Source organism: Adiantum capillus-veneris, chromosome 7 (assembly GCF_014529385.1).
Source record: "Adiantum capillus-veneris isolate H3 chromosome 7, ASM1452938v2, whole genome shotgun sequence".
NCBI lineage: Eukaryota > Viridiplantae > Streptophyta > Polypodiopsida > Polypodiales > Pteridaceae > Adiantum > Adiantum capillus-veneris.
Window position 1 is genome coordinate 92,738,492 of NC_140937.1, and position 26,137 is coordinate 92,764,628.

General features: G+C 48.1%; 1 protein-coding gene across 3 annotated transcripts in view; it reads right to left on the minus strand.

Moving 5' to 3' along the window:
- LOC147454226 (ribonuclease J-like) overlaps positions 1–26,137 on the minus strand; it is a 93,002-nt gene that overhangs the window by 17,518 nt on the left and 49,347 nt on the right. For all 3 annotated transcript variants that reach the window (XM_086516235.1, XM_086516233.1, XM_086516236.1), the window contains 7 exons: positions 3,768–4,237; positions 3,538–3,648; positions 3,300–3,428; positions 3,030–3,137; positions 2,508–2,779; positions 1,419–1,609; positions 1,144–1,232 (listed from right to left, as the gene is read on the minus strand). In XM_086516235.1, the coding sequence (XP_086372361.1) occupies positions 1,490–1,609; positions 2,508–2,779; positions 3,030–3,137; positions 3,300–3,428; positions 3,538–3,648; positions 3,768–4,237 (1,210 nt within the window). In that variant the 3' untranslated portion in view covers positions 1,144–1,232; positions 1,419–1,489. The remainder of the gene's footprint in view (positions 1–1,143; positions 1,233–1,418; positions 1,610–2,507; positions 2,780–3,029; positions 3,138–3,299; positions 3,429–3,537; positions 3,649–3,767; positions 4,238–26,137) is intronic.

Consider the following 26,137-nt stretch of genomic DNA (forward strand, 5'->3'; position numbering starts at 1 on the left):
CCACCACCTTGTAACTTTCTGGTCTCATAGGTCACTATGGCCTTTTGAAGACATTAATATAACATTTCATTTCATTTCTCTCTCTCTCTCTCTCCTCTCTCCTCTCTCTCCTCTCCCTCATCTCTCTCTCTCTCTCTCTCTCTCTCTCTTCTCTCTCTCTTGCTTCGCGCAGGTCCTGCAGCTTTCCCCCTGCCTGGTCGCGCAGGGCTCCCCCCGTCGCACGGGTCTGCAGCTCACACAGGCCCCGTTCACACACATCTGCAGGCTCCCCAACTGCACTTGGTCGTGCAGCGCCAGTCCCCCCCCCCCCCCTTTTGCCTTGTTGGCACTCTGTTCGGACAGACAGTGGCCAAAATTCAGGAAAATCAGGAAAAAAACCAGATAATCAGAAAATCAGATTTGGGTGCAAAAATTTCTGAGAAATTCTGGAGAAAGAAATTGCGTGTATGCATTACGTGGACATAGTGTGGTCTTCTCTTTCCCGCCAGAATTTTCGGCACCCTCTCGCTTTTGGTGGCTATCAAGCATGAAGAAACAGAATGACAAAGCTGACCCTTTGGAGGATGCCATTCAAAAATGCAAAGCAGAAAAAGTCATGCAACCATTAACAAGATCAACCATGACCTCTTGGCACAATAAAGATACTTGAAGAACGCGTGGTTGTCCAAGAAAGCAAGATAACCACACTGGAGGATCGTGTGACGGCCCAAGATGAAGAGATTGCGTTACTCAAGAAGGAACTTTCCGAGGTCTTCCTTTCAAGGAATTACCAGAGTATCCTATTTTCTTGCTTGGGTGTAATTCTGGGCCCTTTGAGATATTTATCATAAACACAATCAACATCAGCAGGTTTTTCCTTGTGGCAGCATATCTTCGATTTTACCCTACCCATTTCGGATGGTTATGTATTGTACATGATTGTAATTAATGCAATTCTAGTTTTCACCAGAAAAACGTGTCTGGAAGGGAGGAGGAGGGGTGGAAACAAACATAGAAAGAGACGGAACAAAAAAAAATGACGAGACTCATAAATCAACAAGCAGTGTATGAAATAGTTCACAGCTAGCAGCATTGCGACACCATGTTAAGAACTTGTGGGTTGCTCCTGAAATACTAAAAAATATATAATAAACCACTCAATACCTGAGAGTTGCTATAATTTCCTGCAACCCTAGTGAGGGAGGAAAAAAAATACTGCTTGTAGACACTCCAGGGAAAACCTATACCGGTATCTGTACAATATCACCCACACAAATATTATTAACAAACAAAACATAAAGTTTGAGGTAAGGAAATATATCAGAAACATTTCTTTCTAAAAAGCAAGGTAGCAAGACCTCCCTTAACAGATACATTCCTCATCAAACAGAAAAACGACGACTCCGAACTACTACTGGCTGTCTTACACACAGATTTACCTTGAGTTGATGTGTATCATCAGATGTAGGATTTCCAAGTTGCAAGAATAATAGCGAGCAAGAGTAGATCATTATTGCTCTTTGGTTCCTATCCCTGTTTCCTCAATCACACAAAGAGCTGCATGCATTGCCTTGTAAAAGAACAATGGTTCACCTAAAGTTGCACCAGTTTTTACATCTTCTACAGCACTCTGCACACCAATCAACTTGTATTAATACGCGTCGTGTACTGACCTTTACGACAAAAAAATAAGTTTGTCTGAAAGTCTTGTCTAAACACTAGAGAGTGATAGCTTCTAATCATAGACACTATAAAGCAAGTTTTCCAGCCCAGCCTATCGAAGAAGTCTCTCTTTTGTTAATGGTCAAACCATTGCTCTTGTGACGGACAAACAGCTGGTTTGGAGTCCCAGGCTTCCTTACAGGCAGGCCCACCTCCGCCACCCCCTTCTCCTTCCTTTGCCAACTGTCCTGTAGGTCCTGAACACTTAAGGCCATCTCTGTTCCAGCCCACTCTTGTTCTTTCCGCGCCCACTGGACGCCCATACCTTGAACCTGACCTCTCTCCTGGGTTAAATGCTTGGTTGCCCACTTAGGATTAAGGTTCTAGCACAGCAACCCTACCTCTCTCAAGGCTCGGCCACGAAATGCTTTTTTCGGTGAGTAGAATTATCAGCCATGATCTTGCTAGACCTTCACATCTTGACTATCACCTAGAGAAGAGTTCAGGAAAACTAAGCTCTCAAAGAATCTGACTTTCTGCATGTCAATATGTGTGGCCTAAACTTGTCCTCGATGCAGAGAGAAACACCTATCACATGGCCTTGGGTGAGATAATCTATCGACTTAAGAGAACATGTAATTCTCGTGTAACCCTCTCTTTGACATCATGAGAGATAAAGAGAGGGAACTTGAAAGAAGCTCCAGCGGTGAAGGCCAGTTTTTAAAAAATACAAGTAAATGTCCCTCAACGATATGGCTCCAATCAAGCAGTTCAGCCTTAACCCATTAACTCCTTCTACTAAAAGTCTTTGATGGACTACTATCTATGTTGAATGGAGAAGCACACGGCAGTAACTTAAGTTTTACCTTGTATCTCTTGACCGTAGAGAACCAAACCGTCTTGCACTGGTCCGGACTTCTATCATAACCTGCTTGCGCTAGTGCCTCTGAAACTCCCTTCCAAAGCCCCTTTCTTCCTTGTCGTTGTCGCAGTTCAATCTCTTTCACCTTACGCTCTTCAATCAGCAGAAGTATTTCATTTGATTTCCATTTGCGCCGCCTGGTGGGGGCTTCCACCTTAGCATCATCATCTTGGTCCTCATCATGTTTTAACACAGGTGCCCCATCAGCACTGGCTTCTGCATCCCAACAACATCCAATCAAGAAGCCTCAAAGGCGATCACAATGCAGACAAAAACAGCGTGGCTACTAGTCAGCTCCAAAAAATTGAAACAGAGAGTGACATAAGGAAAGTATCAGTGTTGAGAACAACTTCATCAGATACTTACGAAATCAAATGATGCACATCAAAAACACAAAGGCCAACATTGAAAGGAGATTTAACATTTTAAAGAACAAGCAAGAAGATCCCAAATTGAGATTACTTACCTATAGCAGCACCTGTGAGTGTGCCCAAAACTGGAGAAGGTAAAGAATGCTCAACGATTCTTTCAACTGTGGTTCTTTCCAGTGAAGTTTGAGTGATACTTTCAGAATCTGTAGCAGCCAGTGTCAGATTCATTAATCACACAGCAACACAAAACAGTAAAATTATTTTAGGCTTTCAAACAATTCTTACCAAATGTACAAACTAGGCTAGGAGGAAAAAAGAAAGGAAGAAGAAAACTAAACGAGAACATTTAAACCCTGTTTGTTTACCTTCTGCTGCAACCAACTTAGACACCAAATTTGGTTTTTCTTGCTGTGTCGATGCTACCATTTCTGTTCGAGTTTTCAAGGTTTTATCCTCTTGTGAGAGAAAGTTGTGTCTCATATCCTTCTTGCCATCTAAATCAAACAGAGATAATAAGTTGGTAGTTGCTGGCTCCCTTACATTGCTACTATCCGACATGCGTACTTCTACGTGCAGAACTATATTTTTGAAACAATAAATTACCTTTGTCAGGTAGATCCTCGGTCGCCATTAACTTGGTTTTATCTGTAACCCTGATAAGAGAATCCTCAGAATTCTTTCTTACAGTTCCAGATGATGGCAATGTATTGACTCCTGTTGATAAATTCATCACCTTAAACTTCATAATAAAAACTAACCCAAGCTACAACGCTTGTGAACGAGAAAGAGTGAATTTCCTCAAAAACGGCTTCTTTGGGACCCCAATCTCTGACCTGTTAAAGAAGCTTGAGCCTTGCCTGAAACAGAACTAAGCTGTTCAGCCGATTTCTTAGTCCAATAAGCATCTACCAGCCTCTCTTTGGTTGGTTGTACAGCATGCTTGTCATTTACAGGACCTCCATTAGAGCTGTATGAAATACTCTGCTCCGGCAAAGGTGAGCCTAAGCTACTTTCAGTAGCAATCACAATAACATCTGGCTTTCTGTTACTATACTTCAGTACAACTTTCCGCAGTGCTAAGCTTACTGTATGCTCCACCAATCCCAAGCTGGCATCAAGTTGAAGACTAGAAAGGGCGGCTGAAGCAGCCTTCTGCAAAGCTTCCAGGAGCTTTCCACGGTCCACCCAAAGACAACGTGTTGTGATCTTTACCCGCCCTCTCAATCCAGACTGAGGTCCTCCCATTTTTTCTCCTTTTCTTTGTAAAAATCTCTTGTCTGATACTTTCCTGATAACATCTATGCTGTAAACAAAACAGGTTAAAGAACGCCTCAAGCAGATTCTTAAAATTTGCATTAAGAGACATTAGCTTGAGAGCAAGTAGCTCTTTATATGATTGCATGCCATACTAGAATCTTTCTGGAGCCAAACTTGATGAAATTAATTAAAAATAAGCCATGATGTGCCATAAGATTGCTCTCTCTCTAGTTCTTTTGTACCCAGACATGGTATGAGATACGCGGCCGTTTCCACTGTTTATTCAGAGAGGGTTTCGGTCCTTTCTCTAGGGTCATGAGTTATGAGGATCAGAGATGTCTTGGGCTATATCTACTTGAGTTACACAGATATAGAGACACTTTACTGGGGAGAAATAGAGAGAGACAGTCCCAGAGACAGATTACAGATTTCTTTTCACTAGATATGGGACAGCCAGAGGAGTAGCCATCAATGCAGAGCTCTGCCCACACTGATTCGACCACTACCGGCACTCTCATTGACCGAGCACTGGAGCTACAAACATCCAGAAGGCCACGATTGAGGAGAGCATCGACGGAGACTATAGCAGAGGACTCACGCCATACTTCTCGACATCTAGAGTGCTGATGAGGATGGATTCTAGTAGTATCATCTTTGTTCTAGTTCTTTTGTACCCAGACATGGTATTAGATTCACCATTTTGAAACAGATTGGCCTCATAGGTCATTTTCGCCTTTTGAAGACGTTAATATAACATTTCATTTCATCTCTCCAGACATGGTATCAGATTCACTAGGAGATACAAGGCCGCTTCCATTGCTTGTTCAAAGAGGGCTTTGGACCACTCTCCAGAGTCATGTGGTACAAGGGATGCCTGGGTTTGTTTTTGCTCGAGCTGCGCAGACACAGAGAGAGCTTGATGAGAGGAGAGGCTAGCCAGTCTTAAGAGACAGATCATAGACTTCTTCAGATCTACCACTGGACACCCGGAGGAGCTACTACCACAGCAAAGCTCGTCGCCTCACACCATAGGCACACTGATCGACCGAGCGACTGAGTTGGGGAGATCCAGACGCCCACGACTCCGGAGGACTACACAGCATCGACGGAGGCTGCATCAGAGGATTCGGATCACTTTGGCCCGACATGCATGACGCCCGGTCAGACTACTGACCATGGAGGAGATTGATGAGATCCGCCAGCGATCGATGATGGATCTCTTGTGATCTAGCTATCCCAGCTAGTTGCCTAGTTCACACCTAGCAGTTTAGGATTCCATAGTATTTTATTTTGTCATCTTGTTACTCTGACTTTGTATCAAATCCACCACATTGTAGCTCTCTGGTCTCATAGGTCACTTTGGCCTTTTGAAGATATTAATATAACATTTCATTTCATCTCTCTCTCTCTCTCTCTCTCTCTCTCTCTCTCTCTCTCTCTCTCTCTCTCTCTCTCTCTCTCTCTCTCTCTCTCTCTCGCATCATTTGCGTTGTGCCATTGGCCAGATACGCACGTCCTCACATCACCTCGAGATTGAGACTGGTAGATTCAGAGGGACACCAGCAGATAGCAGGATATGACGCTTATGCCATCTAGAGCCACAGACAGAAGTACATTACATATGTCATTGCACAGTGTACTATGAGATACGAGGCCGTTTTCACTGTCTATTCAGAGAAGGTTTTGGGCCTCTATCTAGGGTCCTGAGTTATGAGGATCAAAGATGTCTTGGGCTATATCTACTTGAGTTACACGGGCATAGAGAAACTTTACTGAGGAGAGCTGAAGAGAGACATCCCCAGAGATAGATCACAGATTTCTTTACACTAGATATTGTACACCCAAAAGAACAGACAGACGAGCAGCCAACGGTGGAGAGGTCTACCCGCACTACTGACATTCTCATAGACCGAGCATTGGAGCTATGGAGATCTAGATGACCCCGATGGAGAAGAGTAGCTACACAGTTTCGAAGGAGGCTACAGCAAAGGATCCAAGCCATACTCTTTCGTCGTCCAGAGTGCACACGAAGATGGATCTCTACTCCCCTCCCATATTGTCTTCACATTATACTGCTTAGTTTAGGATCCCGCAATATTTATATTTTGTTATCCTAGTTTAATTTATTTTGTTAATCTGACTTTGTATCAGATACACCGCATTGTAACTTTCTGGTCTCATAGGTCACTTTGGCCTTTTGAAGACGTTAATATTTCATTTCATTTCATCATCTCTCTCTCTCTCTCTCTCTCTCTCTCTCTCTCTCTCTCTCTCTCTCTCTCTCTCTCTCTCCAGAGAGGGGTTCGGGCCTCTATCTAGGGTCTTGAGTAATAAGGATCAGAGATGTCTTGGACTGTATCGACTTGAGTTACACAAGCATAGAGACACTTTACTAAGGAGAGCTAGAGAGAGATAGTCCCATAGACAGATTACATATTTCTTTACACTAGATATTTCAGAGGAGAAGCCAGAAGAGCAACCACCATTGCAGAGCTTTGCCCGCACTCACACTACCACTACTGGCACTATCATAGACCGAGCTGTGGAACTAGGGAGATCCAGACGACCATAGGTGAGGAGAGGAGCTACATAGCATCAACGAAGACTACAACAGAGGATCGAGCCATACTTTCTTGACGTCCAGAGTACAGCGGAGGATGGATCCTCGCCATTTCCCCCCCTTCTTCCATTGTACCACACCTTCTGTACCTTTTCTATTAACTAGCACATCCATACAATCCCCGCTTGTAGTAGTTGTATTTTGTTTTGGATCCTTTTTTTTTGTATTCGGACATGGTATCAAATTCACTATGTTGTAACAGCTTGGTCTCATAGGTTATTTTGGCCTTTGAAGACGTTAATATATCATTTCATTTCATTTCATCTCTCTCTCTCTCTCTCTCTCTCTCTCTCTCTCTCTCTCTCTCTCTCTCTCTCTCTCTCTCTCCTCTCTCTCTCTCTCTCTCTCTCTCTCTCTCTCTCTCTCTCTCTCTCTCTCTCTCTCTCCCCCCCCCATAGTTACCCGGAACGCAAAACGGGAACGGCGACGGGATCCCCGCGGAACGGGGGAACGGCTAGGGGTCCAAAACGGGAACGGCGCGGAACGGGAGGTATAAAAAACACTAGTATAGTGCATTTTTTAGCTCCTTGTGTTTAAATACAAGGAGTATTAGAGTGCTTTGACTCTAATACTCACAAAAAAACTCGTTTTGAAGACCATTCAACCTTGCTATGACTAGATGATGCGAGAGAGAGAGAGAGAGAGAGAGAGAGAGAGAGAGAGAGAGAGAGAGAGATTTGAGAGAGTGCGAGGGAGAGGAAGAGAGCTTGAAGGCTTGAAGCCTTGAGCCTTGAGAGAGTGAGTCTTGAGAGGGAGAGATCTTGAGAGTGTGAGAGGGAGAGAGCTTGAGCCTTGAGGATTAGCTTGTGGAGAGAAAGGGGGAGGGGGGTGCATTTTATGAGTCCTTGAGGCCTTGCACACTTCAAAAAGAAGCCCAAACATTTACTTCAATTTTTTCAATTTTTGCCAAATTTGTTTGTAGCCGTTGGTTGTTCCAGGGGCGTTCCGGAACGTTCCGAGGGCGTTTTGGAACGTTCCGGAACGGCCGTTCCGGTTTGAATTGGCCACTCGGAACATCAGACGTTCCGGGACGTTTCGGAACGTTCGGGAAGGGAACTGCCCCCCGGAACGCCGGAACGAGGGCTAGGGGGCATTCCCCGGTAACTCTGCTCTCTCCCCCCCTGCTCGCGAGCTGCCGCTACCCACCCCTGCCCCCCGCCCGCGCGTTGACCCTGCACCACCGCCCTCTACTCCCAAGCCCCCCCCCCCCCCCCCCCCCCCCCCCCCCCCCCCCCCCCCGCGCTCGTGAGCTGTCCCTGCACCCTCGCCCCCTGCTCCCGTCCTCTACTCACCCACGCTGCCCCCTGCACTCCCGCCCTCTGCTCGCGCACTGCCCCCCGCACCCGCCCCCTGTGGGTCTCTCTCTAGCGCTGTTAATTTTCTTAACGCACTAACCTTTTAACCTTCCATTTTTTAAGTCTTTTAGTCTATCGTTTGTTAAAATTAAGTCTATCGTACTGCCTCTCTCTCTCTCTCTCTCTCTCTCTCTCTCTCTCTCTCTCTCTCTCTCTCCTCTCTCTCTCTCTCTCTCTCTCTCTCTCTCTCTCTCCTACCCCGCGCGCTGTCCCCCCCGCCACCCACGCCACCCCCCCCCCCCCTTCTCTCTCCCGCCACCCCCTTGCGGACGGCGATCAAGCATGAGGAAGATGAACGATAAAGCCGACCCCCTAGAGGATGCCATTCAAAAATGCAAAGAGGAAATGACGGAGATCATTACCAAGATGAACCGCAATCTCTGGGGTACAATAAACATGCTCGAAGGACGTGTGCTGATCCAAGAGAGCAAGATAAGCACACTGGTAGACCGAGTGACAGCCCAAGAGGAAGAGATCGCGTCACTCAAGAAAGATCTCGTTGAAGCACGATCAAGAAACACACTGGAAGAGTGCGAACTGCAACCCTCAGTAATCGAAGAAATTAACACGATCAAGGAGCAAGTACGGGCCATCAAAGAAGGAGAAGAGCAGCGCAAAGAAATGACGACTTCTTGGGTGGAAGTTCTTACCAAAACTCAACAGAAGGCGGACGAAGCCGAGAAATGGATCAAGGTGGCCAAGAAAGGGAAAGGCAAGGAGATAACGCCCACGTCCACAGCCAACAACATCATTAATCAGACACTAGAGGAGGAGCAGAGGAGAAGGGTGCGCGCTTTACATGTGAGAATTTGTGGTCTTAAAGACAAAGGCAATGTGGACGAAGAAGTAAAAGAACTCACAGCCTTGATGAGGATTCATGAGCCGACGCACACAAGGGCATGGAGAGTGGCCAACATAAAGAAAAATGGAAGCAGTGGAGAAACCTCAAAAGAAAGAGCACTCATCCTCCGTTTTCCCTCCATGGAAGCGAAGAAGTTATTCTTGAAGAAAAGACCAACTCCTAAAGAGACTGGCATCTTTCTTGGGGATGATCTCACCCTCTCGCAGATCGCTCATATGCAAGAAGTAATGCCGGGGATTAGAGCGGCAAGGGGAAAAGGCAAGATCGCTTTTTACAGAGACGGAAAAGTGGTAATACTAGAGCGACGCTCCGCGAGACTTATGGGACCACACTCAAAGTAGCTGCCTGGAACTGCAATGGATCTATGCGTCTTGATGTGGGAGCTTTTGAGGATAGCTTTACTGGAAGAGACATCATCTTTTACTCTGAGACACACCAGGCCCCTGGGCAATCCATGCCTCACATCAGTGGATACAGGTGGGAGACAGCCTACAGACACGAGACACGCTCAGAGCACAGAGGGCGGGGCTCGGGGGGAGTGGCAGTGTTATTTAGAGAGGATCTGCAGCCACTGATACCCATAGCCCGCAGGGACGAGCAGGCTAGGTACATGTGGGTGAGACTGAGAGCAGAGACAGGCAGATACCTCTATCTAGCTATTTGCTACTTTCCCCCGAGTACATCAGTTTATGCAGCACCCAGAGGACATTCCCCTTTCTCTATTTTGGATGATGACATATGGGAGTTCTCTAGACACAGACATGGAGCCAGCACAGTGGACTATGTCATGGCACAGCCGAATCTCATCTCTAGTATCCAGGATCTCACAGTTGGGCCCAGACCGGTCGGGGTGGCAGTAGATCATGCTCTGGTGTCGATGACCGTCTCTTTCCAGTTCAGTGTAGCACACAGGCCACGGGTAGCAGCCCCTACTCGCTACACATTCACACGGGAGACGTATTCTGTATACATGGATGGGATCTACAGACGCCTATGCACTGAGGACCCAAGGCGACCTCGGAGGAGCTAACTAATATACTGACACAGACATTACATGAGGCAACAGCAGAGGCATACCCACACACCCAGTCTGAGCAGAGCCGCTGATTAGGGAGCATGCCTCAGAACAGCTAGTACGATGAGGAGTGCCGCCAGACTATAGCCAGACTTCAGAGCAGAGGGAGGTGCTTTTGGGGGACGTCACTCACAGACAGTCATAGATTGACTTCCGACGCCTGTTGCGGCGGAAGAAGAGGGCTTTTTTGGCTCGACTCGAACAGGACCTATACCAGCTATTGTTGAGTGAGGACTCACGTGAGGCGTGGCGGCTCTTTCATGAGCAGTCCCCCCCCCTGCTATTTCCTCCACAGAGACCTGGGGTCAGTACGCATCATCTTTGTACACAGTACCTGGACAGCCGCCCCTCCCCAACCCCCCCACACATGTGCTTTTTTCACCGCTGAGATGGTGAAGAAAGCTATTGACAGGATGAGGACTGGGAGAGCATATGATCATGATGGTTTAGTCGCTGAGCATTTCATGCATGCCAAAGACCTACTAGCAGAGCTTCTAGCATTTATGTTTAACTGTGCCATGTGTGAGGGCCTACCGGACACTTGGAGCCTATCTACGATCGTACCTATCTTCAAGACAGGAGACCCCATGGAGCCTGGGAATTATCGCACTATTATGATTGGACACACTCTGGCACGGTTGTATGCGTCCATTCTTAAGCAACAGCTGAGTAGATAGGCAGAGAAGGAAGGAATGCGTGCAACTGGGCAGGCGGGGTTCAGGAGAGGCTTCTCTACTCTTGACCATATCTTGACACTCCGGGCCATCATCGAGGAAGGCAGATCTCATGGGAGACGGATCTATTGTAGCTTTGTGGACTTCCACAAAGCTTTTGACACAGTACCCAGAGCCAGATTGATGCGCAGATTACAGGAAATGGGAGTACCCACAGAGCTCATTTGGGGATCATGGCATTATACAAATCAATAGTAGGGCATGTACGTACCCCAGAGGGACTTGCTACACCGGTTCACTCCACTATTGGGATGAAGCAAGGCTGCCTGCTCTCTCCTACTCTTTTCAGTATGTATGTGGATGAGGTTTCTGACTACATTAACAGCGATGGGGATAAAGGTGCACAGCTGGCAGGGACATGGATGCCACTTTTGTTATATGCTGACGATATTGTGTTGATCTCCGAATCCCCAGAGGGAATGCAACGTCAATTGGATGCTTTGCATACGTTTGCCCACGAAAGTGGTTTGTCTGTCAACCTTGGTAAAACCAAGGTTATGGTGTTTAATACCACCCCACAGTGGATCAGGAGGTCAGCACCTACATTCACATACGGCCAGGAGACTGTGGAGTACACAGACGCTTACACTTACCTATTTTTAGCGGACCCACATTCTCACTCAGAAGAGCAACAGAGACCAGACTGACTAGAGCCCACGTAGCATTGGGTAGATTGGAGAGGATGTGCTTGCAAGTCCAGTTTCAGGAGCCCCGGACGAAGCTCTAGCTCTTTGACATCTTGGTGGCTTCAGCATTGCTCTATGGGGCTGAGATATGGGGACCTTCATTGGATCACCACGGGAGGCCGGGCCGCACAGACGGATGGGGGAACATGGAGAAACCTCTCGTCTCTATGATCTCGCGGCTCATTAGAGCCAAGGCATCAGTACCACGGGCCATTATCCGAGCAGAGCTAGCGGCCCCCCCACTGGTGGTGGAGGCGCTCACCAGATCAGTCTCCTTCATAAACCGCACATGGGAACTTCCCAGAGACAGATATGCTCGCATAGCACTTGAGTCCTCTCGACAGTTAGCCATACAAGGAGATACAACATGCTCGTATGGGGAGATGACATCATGGTTTCAGGCGCATGGGTTCAACATGGACAGGCTGCCACCATTCCAGTACTCATTGGATGCACCAACTCTCAATCTTACACAGTCGGAGATCACCAAGCTCATCCGCCAAGACCTGACCCAGCTAGATACATGGATACAACCAGCACAAGAATTGGGCACGAAGATGGCTGGTGACAGAGACCACCTTCTCCAGCTCACGGCAGATGGTTTTGTGACGAGACCAAGGTATATGGATACCCACTTGTCTCATGGGATACGATGTGCTATTGGCCAGTTACACACATCGTCTCACCAGCTACGGATTGAAACTGGGAGATACAGCGGAGTACCCGGCAGAGGCCAGGACATGCCCCTTGTGTGACCTGGAACCTGAGACAGAGCTGCATTATACATGCCGCTGCCCCGTCTACTACGAGATACGAGGCCGCTTCCATTGCTTGTTCAGAGAGGGTTTTGGACCACTCTCAAGAATAATGGGATACGAAGATCAGAGATGCCTGGGTCTGTTCTTGCTCGAGCTACGCAGACACAGAGAGAGCCTACTGAATGGCGAGGCCAGCCAGTCTCAAAGACGGATCACAGACTTCTTCAGAGCAAACACGGGACAGCCGCAAGAGCCACTCCCACAGCAGAGCTCCCCCTCGTCTCACACCAAAGGCATACTAATCGACCGAGCGATTGAACTGGGGAAATCCAGGCGGCCACGACTGCGAAAGACTACACAGCATCGACGAATGCTACGACAAAAGATTCGGAGCATGCTGGCCAAGCATGCACGACGCCCAGTCATACTACTAACCATGGAGGAAATTGATGAGATTCGCCAACGATCGATGCTAGATCTTTTGTGATTCAGTTATCCCAACAAGCCGCCCATTTTGGCTTAGTTTTTTGCTTAGATCACATTGACCAATCCAAGATCCCATAGAATATATCTTTGTTTTGTTTTGTACTGTTGTTAGATTATTTTGGTACTCTGACATTGTATCAGATCCACCACCTTGTAACTTTCTGGTCTCATAGGTCATTATGGCCTTTTGAAGACGTTAATATAACATTTCATTTCATGAGAGCCCAGAGAGAGGACTACCTGTAGTCACAGGATTCCAGTGGGAGTCGACTTACAAGACCATCACCAGACAGAGTACAGCTCAGGGGTCAAGAGGGGTGGCCATACTATTCAAACAGAGCTTACACAACCGGATACAGATGATGAGTAGAGACGAGGAGGCATGCTATATGTGGGTACGGCTAGAGCTCACCCACAAGAGAGGGCTATACATTGCCATATGCTACTTTTCACCACATGGATCACGATATGCTATCCAGGACCCCTACTCCCGACTGTCGGAGGACATTTCTCACTACACATCACTCGAGGAAGTCCTCCTCATGGGGGACTTCAACGGGAGGACACAGAGCCGACAGTGTGAGATCTATGATATGGAGCAGCCGGAGATCATGAGGGCACTTGATGCAGAGGACATGGGGGTGAGTAGAGTGTCTGCAGATGGGGGACACGACAACACTGGATATGGCAGACACCTTCTTGAGCTTGGCAGCAGGCACCATCTCGTTATTTATAACGGGATGGCGAGGTGGCCAGATTCTGGGGGATTCACTTGCTTCCCACACAGTGGCGGAGAGAGCACAGTAGACTATTTGTTGGGCTCTACCCAGACAGCAGAGCTTATACACTCCTTCAACGTTGCACGCACACCGATAGGGGCGGATCATACTTATCTCACATTCTCCCTTTTTGCTACACAGCTTGCTGACCCCCCCGCCTCCCCCCCTCACACTTACACTACCATTTCTTTCACTCATGAGCTCACTCCTGTTTATATACATCACCTGCATGAGCACCTTATACACTTAGACCCCACAGCCCCTCTGGACACACTCACCACACACATTACATCCATCTTACACGAGTCAGCCACTCAAAGTTTCCCACATCGCATACACACACACCCTCCACGCACTGGCACTATGCCACAAAACAGGTGGTACGACGACGAATGTCGAGATCTACACAGACACCTACATATACTGGAGATCAGAGGGGAGATTACACATCGCCAGGCTCAACGCAAGATGCAGACACTTACCCGTCGTAAAAGACGAGAGTGGGAGGAGCACCAGTATTGGGACATCTATCATTTACTCATGAGCAAGAATAGTGCTGAGGCATGGCGTCGGATCAGACCTCCCAGGCCATCCACTCCTATTCAGGACCCAGCGGCATGGCACAGATATGCCGAGAGCTTATACGAGATCCCAGGACAGCCACCCATACCTACGCCATCGGCTACCTGACCCACATCATCTACTTTCTTCACCACCCACATGGTGAAGAAAGCTATATCCCACCTACAGCATGGGAGGGCTAGAGATCAGGCAGGCCTACAGGCAAAGCATCTTATATATGGCTGTGATGCATTGGCACCACTCATTGCCCACCTCTTCAACCGCGCACTTTCAGAGGGATTCCCAGAGTCGTGGACAGCACACACCATCATGCCTATCCACAAATCTGGGGATGCCATGGATCCTAGCACATATCGCACTATCATGATTGGTCCTATATTGGCCAAACTATATGGCGCGGTTTTAGAGGAGGAGCTCAGTTCTCTAGCAGAGGGAGAGGGCATGAGGACACCAGGACAGGCAGGCTTCCACCGAGCTTTCTCTACTATTGATCATATCTTCACCCTTCGTTGTCTGATCGACCAGACACGGGTGAGGAAGAGGAGATTATATTGCTGCTTCGTTGACTTCCGCAAAGCATTTGACACAGTACCTAGAGAGAGACTTTTCCGATGTCTGGCTGCGCTTGGGATTGGAGAGGAGATGGCATGGGGGATCTATGCATTGTATGAGCATGTATCTGGCAGAGTGAGATGCCCGGGTGGATTATCTGACACCCTTGTGAGCACCATTGGTGTGAAACAAGGTTGCCCCCTATCACCTACACTCTTTGGTCTATACATTGACGAGATTGTAGACTTCATCTTGCACAGGGGTGGAGAGGGTGTGGATATTGCAGGGACTACTGTACACATACTCTTATATACAGATGATATTGTCCTGATGTCAGAGACGACAGAGGGACTACAACTACATTTGCAGGCCCTGGATGATTTCTGCTCACAGAGAGGACTCACGGTGAACCTTGGCAAGACCAAGGTTCTCATATTTCATACATCGGCTCAGATTCGCCGACAAAGTAGATTTACAGTAGCTGGAGGGGATATAGAAGTGACAGGCTCATATGTATATCTGGGGGTTACATTCACCGCAGCATCAGGGACCTTCTCCATGACACAGGCACCCAGAGATAGACTTACCAGAGGATACGCATCACTAGCTCTGATGGAGAGACAGTGCCACCAGGCCCACTTCCAGGAGCCCCGGACGAAGGGGTGGCTCTTTGACACACTGGTCACACCTGCACTGGTCACACCGGGACTGGTAGACTCAGTATGGACACAGATAGAGAGGCCACAGATTATTATGATCTCCAGGATGATTCGCAGCAAGCCATCAGTTCCACACGACATTATTAGAGCTGAGCTGGCTGCACCACCGATGTTGGTAGAGGCACTCTTTCAGACTGTTTGCCTTCTTCGCAGATTCAAAGATATGGTTCCAGATAGGATCTCTCATAGAGCCTTCATTGCATCTAGAGAGATGGCACAGGCAGGGGACACTAGCTCATGGTATGCCCAGACAAGAGATTGGTTAGCTCAGCACGGTTTTGATATTGATAGACTACCACCACTCCAGTATGACACCCAGGCCCCGACCTATACCCTCTCACGCTCTGAGCGGAATAGGGTCATCAGACAGGAGATATGGCATACATATATTCAGAGGACATGGCGCAGGCCCACAGACACCCTACCTCCTAAAATGCTATATTACTATGAGCATTTTCTGAGGTTCTCAGAGCAGGGATTCATTGAGATTCCATCATACATGCAAGAGTACATGCCACACCGACTTCGGGTCAACATTGGCCAGCTACAAGTGTCATCACATCAGCTAGAGATTGAGAGTGGCAGAGCCAGAGGCATACCACGAGAGGAGCGTACATGCCGGATTTGCCAGACGGAGGTGGAGAGTGAGGAGCATTTTGTCATGAGATGCCCAGCATATACAGAGCTGAGAGAGAGATATGGCATTGGAGACTCATTACAGCAGCATATGATAGGCCGAGAGCAGAGGAGGTTTGGCCAGTTCCTGGTTGCGGCTTTAGAGGTTCGAGAGCAGTTGTTACAGCCACGCCAGAGTCAGGATAGCAGGACACAGACTACCATCACACAGTTTTTCCGACGAGCAGGACCAGACCCCCCCACACTACCTACACAGAGTAGAGGGCTTACCCTTCTGCAGGCAGAGTCTCAGAGGGCACGTCGGAGACCGAGGCTCCCAGGATACAAGACACATGGGTGTCACCAGAGGGAGATCTCGAGGATACTAACCTTACACCATCAGTATCTAGAGCAGAGTCATGTACCAGCACCAGGAGATCCAGCATTCCAGAGATACCTGAGTAGGCCACCACCGATGTACCACATTCTCTACCCTACATATGTTGCTTGTTTTTAGATACCCTCCCTATCATCTCATGGTGGTATCACCTTGCAGCCCCTAGTTGAGCCTGATGATGCGTGAGCACACCTCGACACGAGGACCCACACTATACATTGTACACCACATGCACCACCCTACCACACCCTCTTGCATAGTATAGGCTCATTTCAGTTTGTACCCTTTTTTTATTTTCCGATGCCTAGAGCATCAACACATGTATATGATATTGTCTCATAGGTCGAGTTCGGCCTTTCGAAGATGTTAATAAAGCTTTCTTTCTTTCTTTCTTTCTTTCTCTCTCTCTCTCTCTCTCTCATTCATTGAAGAGCTTAACACGATCAAGGGACAAGTACGGGCCATCAAAGAAGGTGGGGAGCAACAAAAAGAAATGACGACCTCGTGGGTAGATGTCATCACAAAGACCCAACAGAAAGCAGAAAAGGCCGAAAAATGGATCGAGATTGTCAAGAAAGGGAAAGGCAAGGAAATAACTCCCACCCCCACACCAACCATCATCAACCTGACACTCGAAGAGGAGCAAAGGAGACGTGTGCGGGCCTTACACGTAAGGGTATGTGGCCTCATAGACCAAGATAATGTAGACAAAGAGGTGAAAGAACTCATGACCTTGGTGGGGGTCAACGAGCAAACGCATACAAGGGCTTGGAGAGTGGGCACTAAGGAAAGTGGGAGCAACGGAGAAACCTCGAAGGAAAGGGCACTCATTCTTCGCTTCCCCTCCATGGAAGCGAAGAAAGATTTCTTGAAGAAGAGAGCGACTCTAAAGAAGACGGGCATCTTTCTTGGAGATGACCTCACCCTCTCGCAGATTGCTCATATGCAAGAAGTAATGCCGGAAATAAGAGCCGCAAGGGAAAAGGGGAACATTGCCTTTTACAGGGATGGAAAGGTGGTGATATTGGAGCGACGCCCTGCATGACGGTGCGAGACCTATGGGACCACACTAAAGATGGCAACCTGGAATTGTAACAGGTCACTCCGTCTTGATGTAGGGGCCTTTGAGGATAGCTTTATGGGGAGAGATATCATTTTCTACTCTGAGACGCATCAAGCACCGGGACAATCCATGCCACAGGTGAGCGGATATAGATGGGAGACAGCCTGCAGACAAGAGACCAGATCGGAGCATCGAGGACGGGGCTCAGGGGGAGTGGCAGTTCTATTCAGGGAGGAACTGCAACCAATGATATATATAGCACGCAAGGATGAACAAGCTAGGTACATGTGAGTGAGGCTCAGGGCAGAGACAGGCAGATACCTCTACATTGCTATTTGTTACCTCCCTCCTAGTACGTCGGTATATGCATCACCTAGAGGACAATCCCCCTTTGCTATTTTGGATAATCACATATGGGAGTTTTCCAAGGATGGGGACATTATTATACTAGGGGATTTCAATGCTAGGACTGCCCACCACCAGACAATATTCTATGATACTTCCGAAGAGATGCTCAGGGAGCTGGACGTCACAGAGATGGGTCTATCCAGACTATCACAAGATGAGGAATACACTTAGTATGGTAGATACTTGATAGATATGGGAACAGCACACAGATTGGCCATTGTGAATGGCCTACAAAGATTTTCCACAGCTGGAGGTTTTACTTGCTTTCCACACCGACATGGTGCGAGCACAGTGGATTATGTTATGGCCAGTTGGAATAGCAGTTGATCATGCTATCGTGTCTTTCACCCTGACCTTTCAGTTCAGCACAGCTCCATTAGGTGGGGTCGCCATACACACTCGGTATACCTTCATGAGGGAGACGGATTCTGTGTATATGGATGAGATATACAGGCAACTATGCACCCAGGAGCCGGGACGGCCACTAGATGAACTCACTCAGATTTTGACAGAGACGCTCCATGATGCAGCATCAGAGGCATACCCCCACAGCCAGCCCACACGGAGACGATCTGGGAACATGCCCCAGAACAGTTGGTATGATGAGGAGTGCAAAGAGACGAGGATCAAACTCCAGAGGGAAGTGCTCACGGGTATTACCACACATCGACAGTCACGGATTATCTTTCGCCGCCTAGTGCGACAAAAGAAAAGGGCCTATCTATCTCAGCTAGAGCGGGATCTATATCAGCTATTTATAAGTCAGGACTCAGGCGAAGCATGGAGGCTATTCCACGAGCATTCACCACCACCCGCGGTCACCTCCACTGAGACATGGGGGGAATATGCCACATCTCTCTACACAGCATCAGGGCAACCACCTCTGCCGGACCCACTAGAGACATGTCTAGAGACATGTTCTTTCTTTACTGCGGAGAGGGTAAGGAAAGCCATTGACAGGATGAAGACAAGGAGAGCGCATGATCATGATGGCCTAGTAGCAGAGCATTTCATCCATGCCAGGGATATGCTTGCAGAGCTCCTGGCTATGATGTTTAATCGAGCCATGTATGAAGGCTTCCCGGAGACCTGGAGTATGTCTACGATTGTGCCTATTTTCAAGTCAGGAGATCCCATGATTCCCGCGAATTATCGCACCATCATGGTTGGCCACACATTAGCTAGGTTGTATGCATCCGTCCTTGAGCATGAGCTGAGTAAATGGGTAGAGCGAGAGGGAATAAGAGCACCAGGGCAAGCAGGTTTCAGGAGAGGTTTCTCCACTCTGGACCATATTCTGACACTCGGAGCTATTATTGAGGAGGGTAGACACCACAGCAAGAGAATCTATTGTAGCTTTGTGGATTTCCGCAAAGCTTTTGACACTGTGCCGAGAGCCAGACTTATACACAGACTACAGGACATGGGTGTGCCTACAGAGCTGATATGGGGTATTCTGGCTCTATACAGGACAGTGATGGGACGGGTACGCACCACTGAGCGAATGTCTGACATGGTCCACTCCACTATCGAAGTAAAGCAGGGATGCCCACTATCCCCGACTCTTTTTGGGATGTATGTGGATGAGTTTTCAGAATATGTAGAGCGACAAGGAGACAGGGGGGCTCAGCTAGCAGGGACATGGATTCCACTGTTACTATATGCTGATGATATTGTGCTGATTTCAGACTCCCCAGAGGGGATGCAACGTCATTTGGATGCTCTGCATACATTTGCTCGTGACAGTGGATTGTCGGTCAATCTGGGAAAAACCAAGGTTATGGTGTTCAACACCACACCACAGTGGGTAAGGAGGTCGGCACCCACATTTATGTATGGCCAGGAGACTGTGGAGTACACAGATGCATATACCTATCTTGGGGTAGTATTCAGTGGACTCGTGTTTTCACTAAGGAGAGCATCAGAGACTAGACTGACGAGAGCATATGCAGCTTTGGGAGGACTGGAGAGGATGTGTTCGCAGGTTCAGTTTCAGGAACCGCGAACAAAGCTATGGCTCTTTGACACTCTAGTGACTCCAGCTATGCTCTATGGAGTTCAGGTATGGGGACCCTCAGTAGACCACCATGGGAGATCTGGTAATAGAGATGGATGGCGATGTATGGAGAGGCCTCTAGTCTCTATGATCGCTCGGATGATTCATGTTAAGGCCTCAGTACCACATGAGATTATCCGAGCCGAGCTAGCCGCCCCCCCCCCTGGTGGAGGCACTGACGAGATCGGTGTCCTTTATGCACGGTTTATGGGATCTCCCCAGAGACAGATACGCTGGGCTTGCCCTGGAGTCATCTCGACAACTAGCTCTACAAGGCGATACAGCATGTTGGTATGGACAGATGGCATCATGGTTCCAGTCGTATGGTCTCAATATGGATAGATTACCTCCGCTTTAATACTCCTTGGATGCACCCTCCTTGTCTCTCACACGGACAGAGATCACCAGGCTCATACGTCAGGATCTGATTCAACTAAATACCAGGAGCACATGGATACAACCGACACAGGAGTTGGGCACGAAGATGGCCTTCTACAGAGAGCATCTTCTCCAACTCACGGAGGACGGATTTGTGACTAGGCCACCATACATGGATACACACTTATCTCATGGAATAAGATGCGCTATTGGACAGATACGCACATCCTCACATCAGCTCCAGATCGAGACTGGCCGATTCCGAGGGGTGCTGGCAGGAGCCAGGATATGTCACCTATGTAACTTAGAGCCAGAGACAAAACTGCACTACACATGCCACTCCCCGGCATACTATGAGATACGCGGACGCTTCCACTGCTTGTTTAGAGCAGGGTTCGGACCTTTTTCTAGAGTCATGAGATACAGGGATCAGAAGTGTCTCGGATTGTTCCTGCTAGAGCTGCGCAGACTTAGGGAGAGCTTGCTGAGGACATCAGAGGAAAGACAGTCTCAGAGACGAATCACAGAGTTCTCTACACCAGAAAGAGGAGAGCAAACAGAGCAGTCATTACACCCTACTCATACTAGAGGTACACTGCTTGACAGAGCCACTGAACTTGGCAGATCGAGACGTCCACGACCTCGGGGGGTCTCCCACTACCGACGAAGGTTGCAACAGAAGATACAGATCACTCTAGCTCGACATGCAAGACGCCCAACCAAAGTTCTGACCATGGAGGAAGTCAATGAGATCCGACAGCGACCAATGAGAGATTTCATCTGAACACACAAACCCCCCCTCCCCCCCCCTTTTTATTCCCTTTCTCCTTAGTGCCTTAGTGTTTTAGTGTTATCGACATGCAAGACGCCCAACCAGAGTTCTGACCATGGAGGAAGTCAATGAGATCCGACAGCGACCAATGAGAGATTTCATCTGAACACACAAACCCCCCCTCCCCCCCCCTTTTTATTCCCTTTCTCCTTAGTGCCTTAGTGTTTTAGTGTTAGTTCTTTGTAACTTGGTAACTTTGTAACCTGGCGAGATCGGTGTCCTTTATGCACGGTTTATGGGATCTCCCCAGAGACAGATACGCTGGGCTTGCCCTGGAGTCATCTCGACAACTAGCTCTACAAGGCGATACAGCATGTTGGTATGGACAGATGGCATCATGGTTCCAGTCGTATGGTCTCAATATGGATAGATTACCTCCGCTTTAATACTCCTTGGATGCACCCTCCTTGTCTCTCACACGGACAGAGATCACCAGGCTCATACGTCAGGATCTGATTCAACTAAATACCAGGAGCACATGGATACAACCGACACAGGAGTTGGGCACGAAGATGGCCTTCTACAGAGAGCATCTTCTCCAACTCACGGAGGACGGATTTGTGACTAGGCCACCATACATGGATACACACTTATCTCATGGAATAAGATGCGCTATTGGACAGATACGCACATCCTCACATCAGCTCCAGATCGAGACTGGCCGATTCCGAGGGGTGCTGGCAGGAGCCAGGATATGTCATCTATGTAACTTAGAGCCAGAGACAAAACTGCACTACACATGCCACTCCCCGGCATACTATGAGATACGCGGACGCTTCCACTGCTTGTTTAGAGCAGGGTTCGGACCTTTTTCTAGAGTCATGAGATACAGGGATCAGAAGTGTCTCGGATTGTTCCTGCTAGAGCTGCGCAGACTTAGGGAGAGCTTGCTGAGGACATCAGAGGAAAGACAGTCTCAGAGACGAATCACAGAGTTCTCTACACCAGAAAGAGGAGAGCAAACAGAGCAGTCATTACACCCTACTCATACTAGAGGTACACTGCTTGACAGAGCCACTGAACTTGGCAGATCGAGACGTCCACGACCTCGGGGGGTCTCCCACTACCGACGAAGGTTGCAACAGAAGATACAGATCACTCTAGCTCGACATGCAAGACGCCCAACCAGAGTTCTGACCATGGAGGAAGTCAATGAGATCCGACAGCGACCAATGAGAGATTTCATCTGAACACACAAACCCCCCCTCCCCCCCCCTTTTTATTCCCTTTCTCCTTAGTGCCTTAGTGTTTTAGTGTTAGTTCTTTGTAACTTGGTAACTTTGTAACCTGGTAATTTCCGTACTCAGACATGGTATCAAATTCACCAATTGTAACTTTTTGGTCTCATAGGTCATTTTGGCCTTTTGAGGACGTTAATATAACATTTCATTTCATTTCTCTCTCGGGTTTCATCAGCATTTTTCTGCTGATTTGTAGGGTTTCAAAACTATTTTCTGTTGTTTTTTAAGGTTTTGTCTAAGTTATTAGCTGTTTATTAGGGTTAGTAACTGATTTTGCTGCTTTTTAGGGTTTTGTCTAAGTTTCTAGCCCTCTTTTAGGGGTTCAAAACTGTTCTTTGCTGTCTTTTAGAATTTCAATTGTGTTTTTTGCAGTTCTTTCAAGTTTTGCTTCTCTTTTTTGCAGATTTTTAGGCTTTTAATTGTGTTTGTTGCTATTTTCTAGGGTCTCTCTCTCTCTCTCTCTCTCTCTCTCTCTCTCTCTCTCTCTCTCTCTCTCACACACACACATACTACCTTCACGTAGCCACCATGGAGGCTCCCCCCTTTGAGCCTCGATGGGTCTCTTCAAGCCTCTCGGGCTGTTTTCAAGGTTTTCCTCTCCTCCCATGGCCTCCATGACAAGCACAGTGGCTACATTGCGGCCACCAGCAAGCGCCTCTCCACATTCAAGGCGGAGATGAAAGAATGGAGGAAGACATAGACAAATGGAGCAAGAAGAAAAAGAGACCTTATTCAAAGACTAGATGAAGGATACAGAAGAATAGAATAAGGGAGACACAATGAAGGAAGAGATGGACATACTCAAGGTGGAGATCACCTTGATCCAAGACCTCTCTCTCTCTCTCTCACAGCACTTCTGATTAGGGTTTCGCACAGAGTTTTTGGGGCAGGTAAGGGCTGCACACAAGGGGGAGAAAGCGGGAATTAAAGTTTACGTGAATGCATGCATGCAAATGTGCCTTGGCAAACTTTCGCGTGAGTCATTTGGTGCCGAATTAAATGTTCGCACTGGTGGGCTGAGACAATTTAAAGGGTTTGCGCTGAGGTGTTGAAGCAAAAATTAGGGTTCTCTCTCTCGCACAAGTCATCCAAGGATTTCCTAAGCGCGCAGGTGGTGCAGGGCTCTTTTGAGCGTGCAGGTCATGCAGGGGCTCTGTTGAGCACGCAGGGGGAGAAGGTCGTGCAGGGCTGTGTTGAGCGCGCAGGGGGAGCAGGTCATGCAGGCAGGTTGTGCAGGGCTGTAGAAACGCAGAGAAAGCAGGTCACGCAAAGCTGCATCTCTACAACAGCACGTGTGTCAGCAGGAGGGCAGAGCTGCAGGTTGCGAGCTTGCGCAGGGTAGCCGGAAACAGGTTGCACACAAGACCTAGGGTTTGCAGCCCATTACTCTCTCCTATACGAAGTACGAGAATAGTGCTCTTGATGGTGATGGTAGTTATGAGTCTATGATCTACCCTCGGCCTTTCTGCCCACCCCTCACTCTCTCTCTCTCTCTCAGCCTGGTGGCGGGAACTTCTCTTGCCTTGTACTCGCACTGTGCGCAGGTGGTAATTGGTGGCTGCGTTGAAGCCATTAGTGCTCATGCGCGCTTCAAATAGGGCACGTCGACCAGCAACTGTGCAGCATGCCCTCAGGGTAGAAGCAAAGGAAGGGGGACTCACGTAGATTTAGGCCTTGCAGGAATAGAAAACAGGGGCCATTAGGATGGAGGTTATGAGCGCTTCACTAGTTTGCAAGTCCCGTACAAAGGCAACCTTCATGCTTACAAACAAGCGGATAACACCAAGTGGAAAGGAAGAAGATGGAGTGGAAAGCAGAGATGGAAGGATGGTGGAAGGAGAAGGCAAACCTTCTTCAAATGTTCCTCAACGAAGGCACGCAATGTAAGAAGGAGAACGAGGACCTGCACGTAGAGATACAAGCACTTAAGGTGGGTTCACAAGCACTCAAAGAAGAGGTCTCAACCCTCAAGTGAGAGCTTGCTGATAGAGCAAGCAACGGACTAGAGGAAGGTGAATTCCATCCCTTGGTGATCGAGGAAATCAAGGTCATCAAGGAACAGGTACGGATGATCAAAGAGAAAGGATTACAGAATGGGGCAAAGACGTCTTCGTGGGTGGATGTAATCACGAAGACACAGAAGAAGGCGGATGAGGCCGAGAAATGGATAGAAGTCGCTAAGAAAGGGAAAGGGAAAGAAACCACATCTATCCCCACTCCTACGATCATCAACATGACTTTAGGAGAAGAGTAGCAAAAAAAGACTCATACAAATAACCGGTCTAAAAGACCAAGATGATGTGGAAGGGGAAGTCAAAGAACTTCTCCGCATGATGGATAGTGAGGGTACTCATACAAAGGCATGGGTAGGGAAGAAGACACAAGGCAATGGGGAGACTTCAAAGGAAAGAGCTCTAATCATGCGCTTTCCATCCATGGAGGCAAAGGTTTAAGGACTTCTTGAAGAAGCGCCCTATTCCCTACAGCAGGTGGTTTTACATGCTTTCCACATCGGCATGGCGCTAGTACAGTGGATTATGTTATGGCTCCACCAGGACTCATTCCTTCCTTTCAGGATTTCATGGTGGGAACTAGGCTAGTTGGGGTAGCAGTCGATCATGCTATCTTGTCTTTTACTCTATCGTTCCAGTTCAACACAACTCCATTGGGAGAGGCCTCCACATGTACTCGGTATACCTCCACGAGGGAGACGGATCCCGTGTACACTGATGAGATATATAGGAAGCTATGCACTCAGGAGCCATGACGACCACTAGATGAGCTCACCCAGATTCTGACAAAGACGCTCCACGATGCAGCATCAGAGGCATATCCCACAGCCAACCTACATGCAGACGATCTGGGAGCATGCCTCAAAACAGTTGGTATGATGAGGAGTGTAGAGAGACGAGGATCAGATTACAGAGAGAGGTGCTCATGGGTACTACTACACATAGACAGTCACGGATTATCTTTAGCAGGTGGTTTTACATGCTTTCCACATCGGCATGGTGCTAGTACAGTGGATTATGTTATGGCTCCACCAGGACTCATTCCTTCCTTTCAGGATTTCATGGTGGGAACTAGGCTAGTTGGGGTAGCAGTCGATCATGCTATCTTGTCTTTTACTCTATCGTTCCAGTTCAACACAACTCCATTGGGAGAGGCCTCCACATGTACTCGGTATACCTCCACGAGGGAGACGGATCCCGTGTACACTGATGAGATATATAGGAAGCTATGCACTCAGGAGCCATGACGACCACTAGATGAGCTCACCCAGATTCTGACAAAGACGCTCCACGATGCAGCATCAGAGGCATATCCCACAGCCAACCTACACGCAGACGATCTGGGAGCATGCCTCAAAACAGTTGGTATGATGAGGAGTGTAGAGAGACGAGGATCAGATTACAGAGAGAGGTGCTCATGGGTACTACTACACATAGACAGTCACGGATTATCTTTCGCCGCCTAGTGCGACGAAAGAAGAGGGCTTACCTATCTCAACTAGAGCGTGATCTATATCAGTTGTTTATGAGTTAAGACTCTAGTGAGGCATGGAGGCTTTTCAATGAGCACTCTCCACTGCAAGCAATCACTTCCACAGAGACATGGGGGGAATATGCTACATCTCTCTATACAACATCGGGGCAGCCACCTTTGCCTGACCCTCCAGAGGCATGCCCAGAAACATGTACTTTCTTTACTTCTAAGAGGGTAAGAAAAGCCATTGACAAGATCAAGA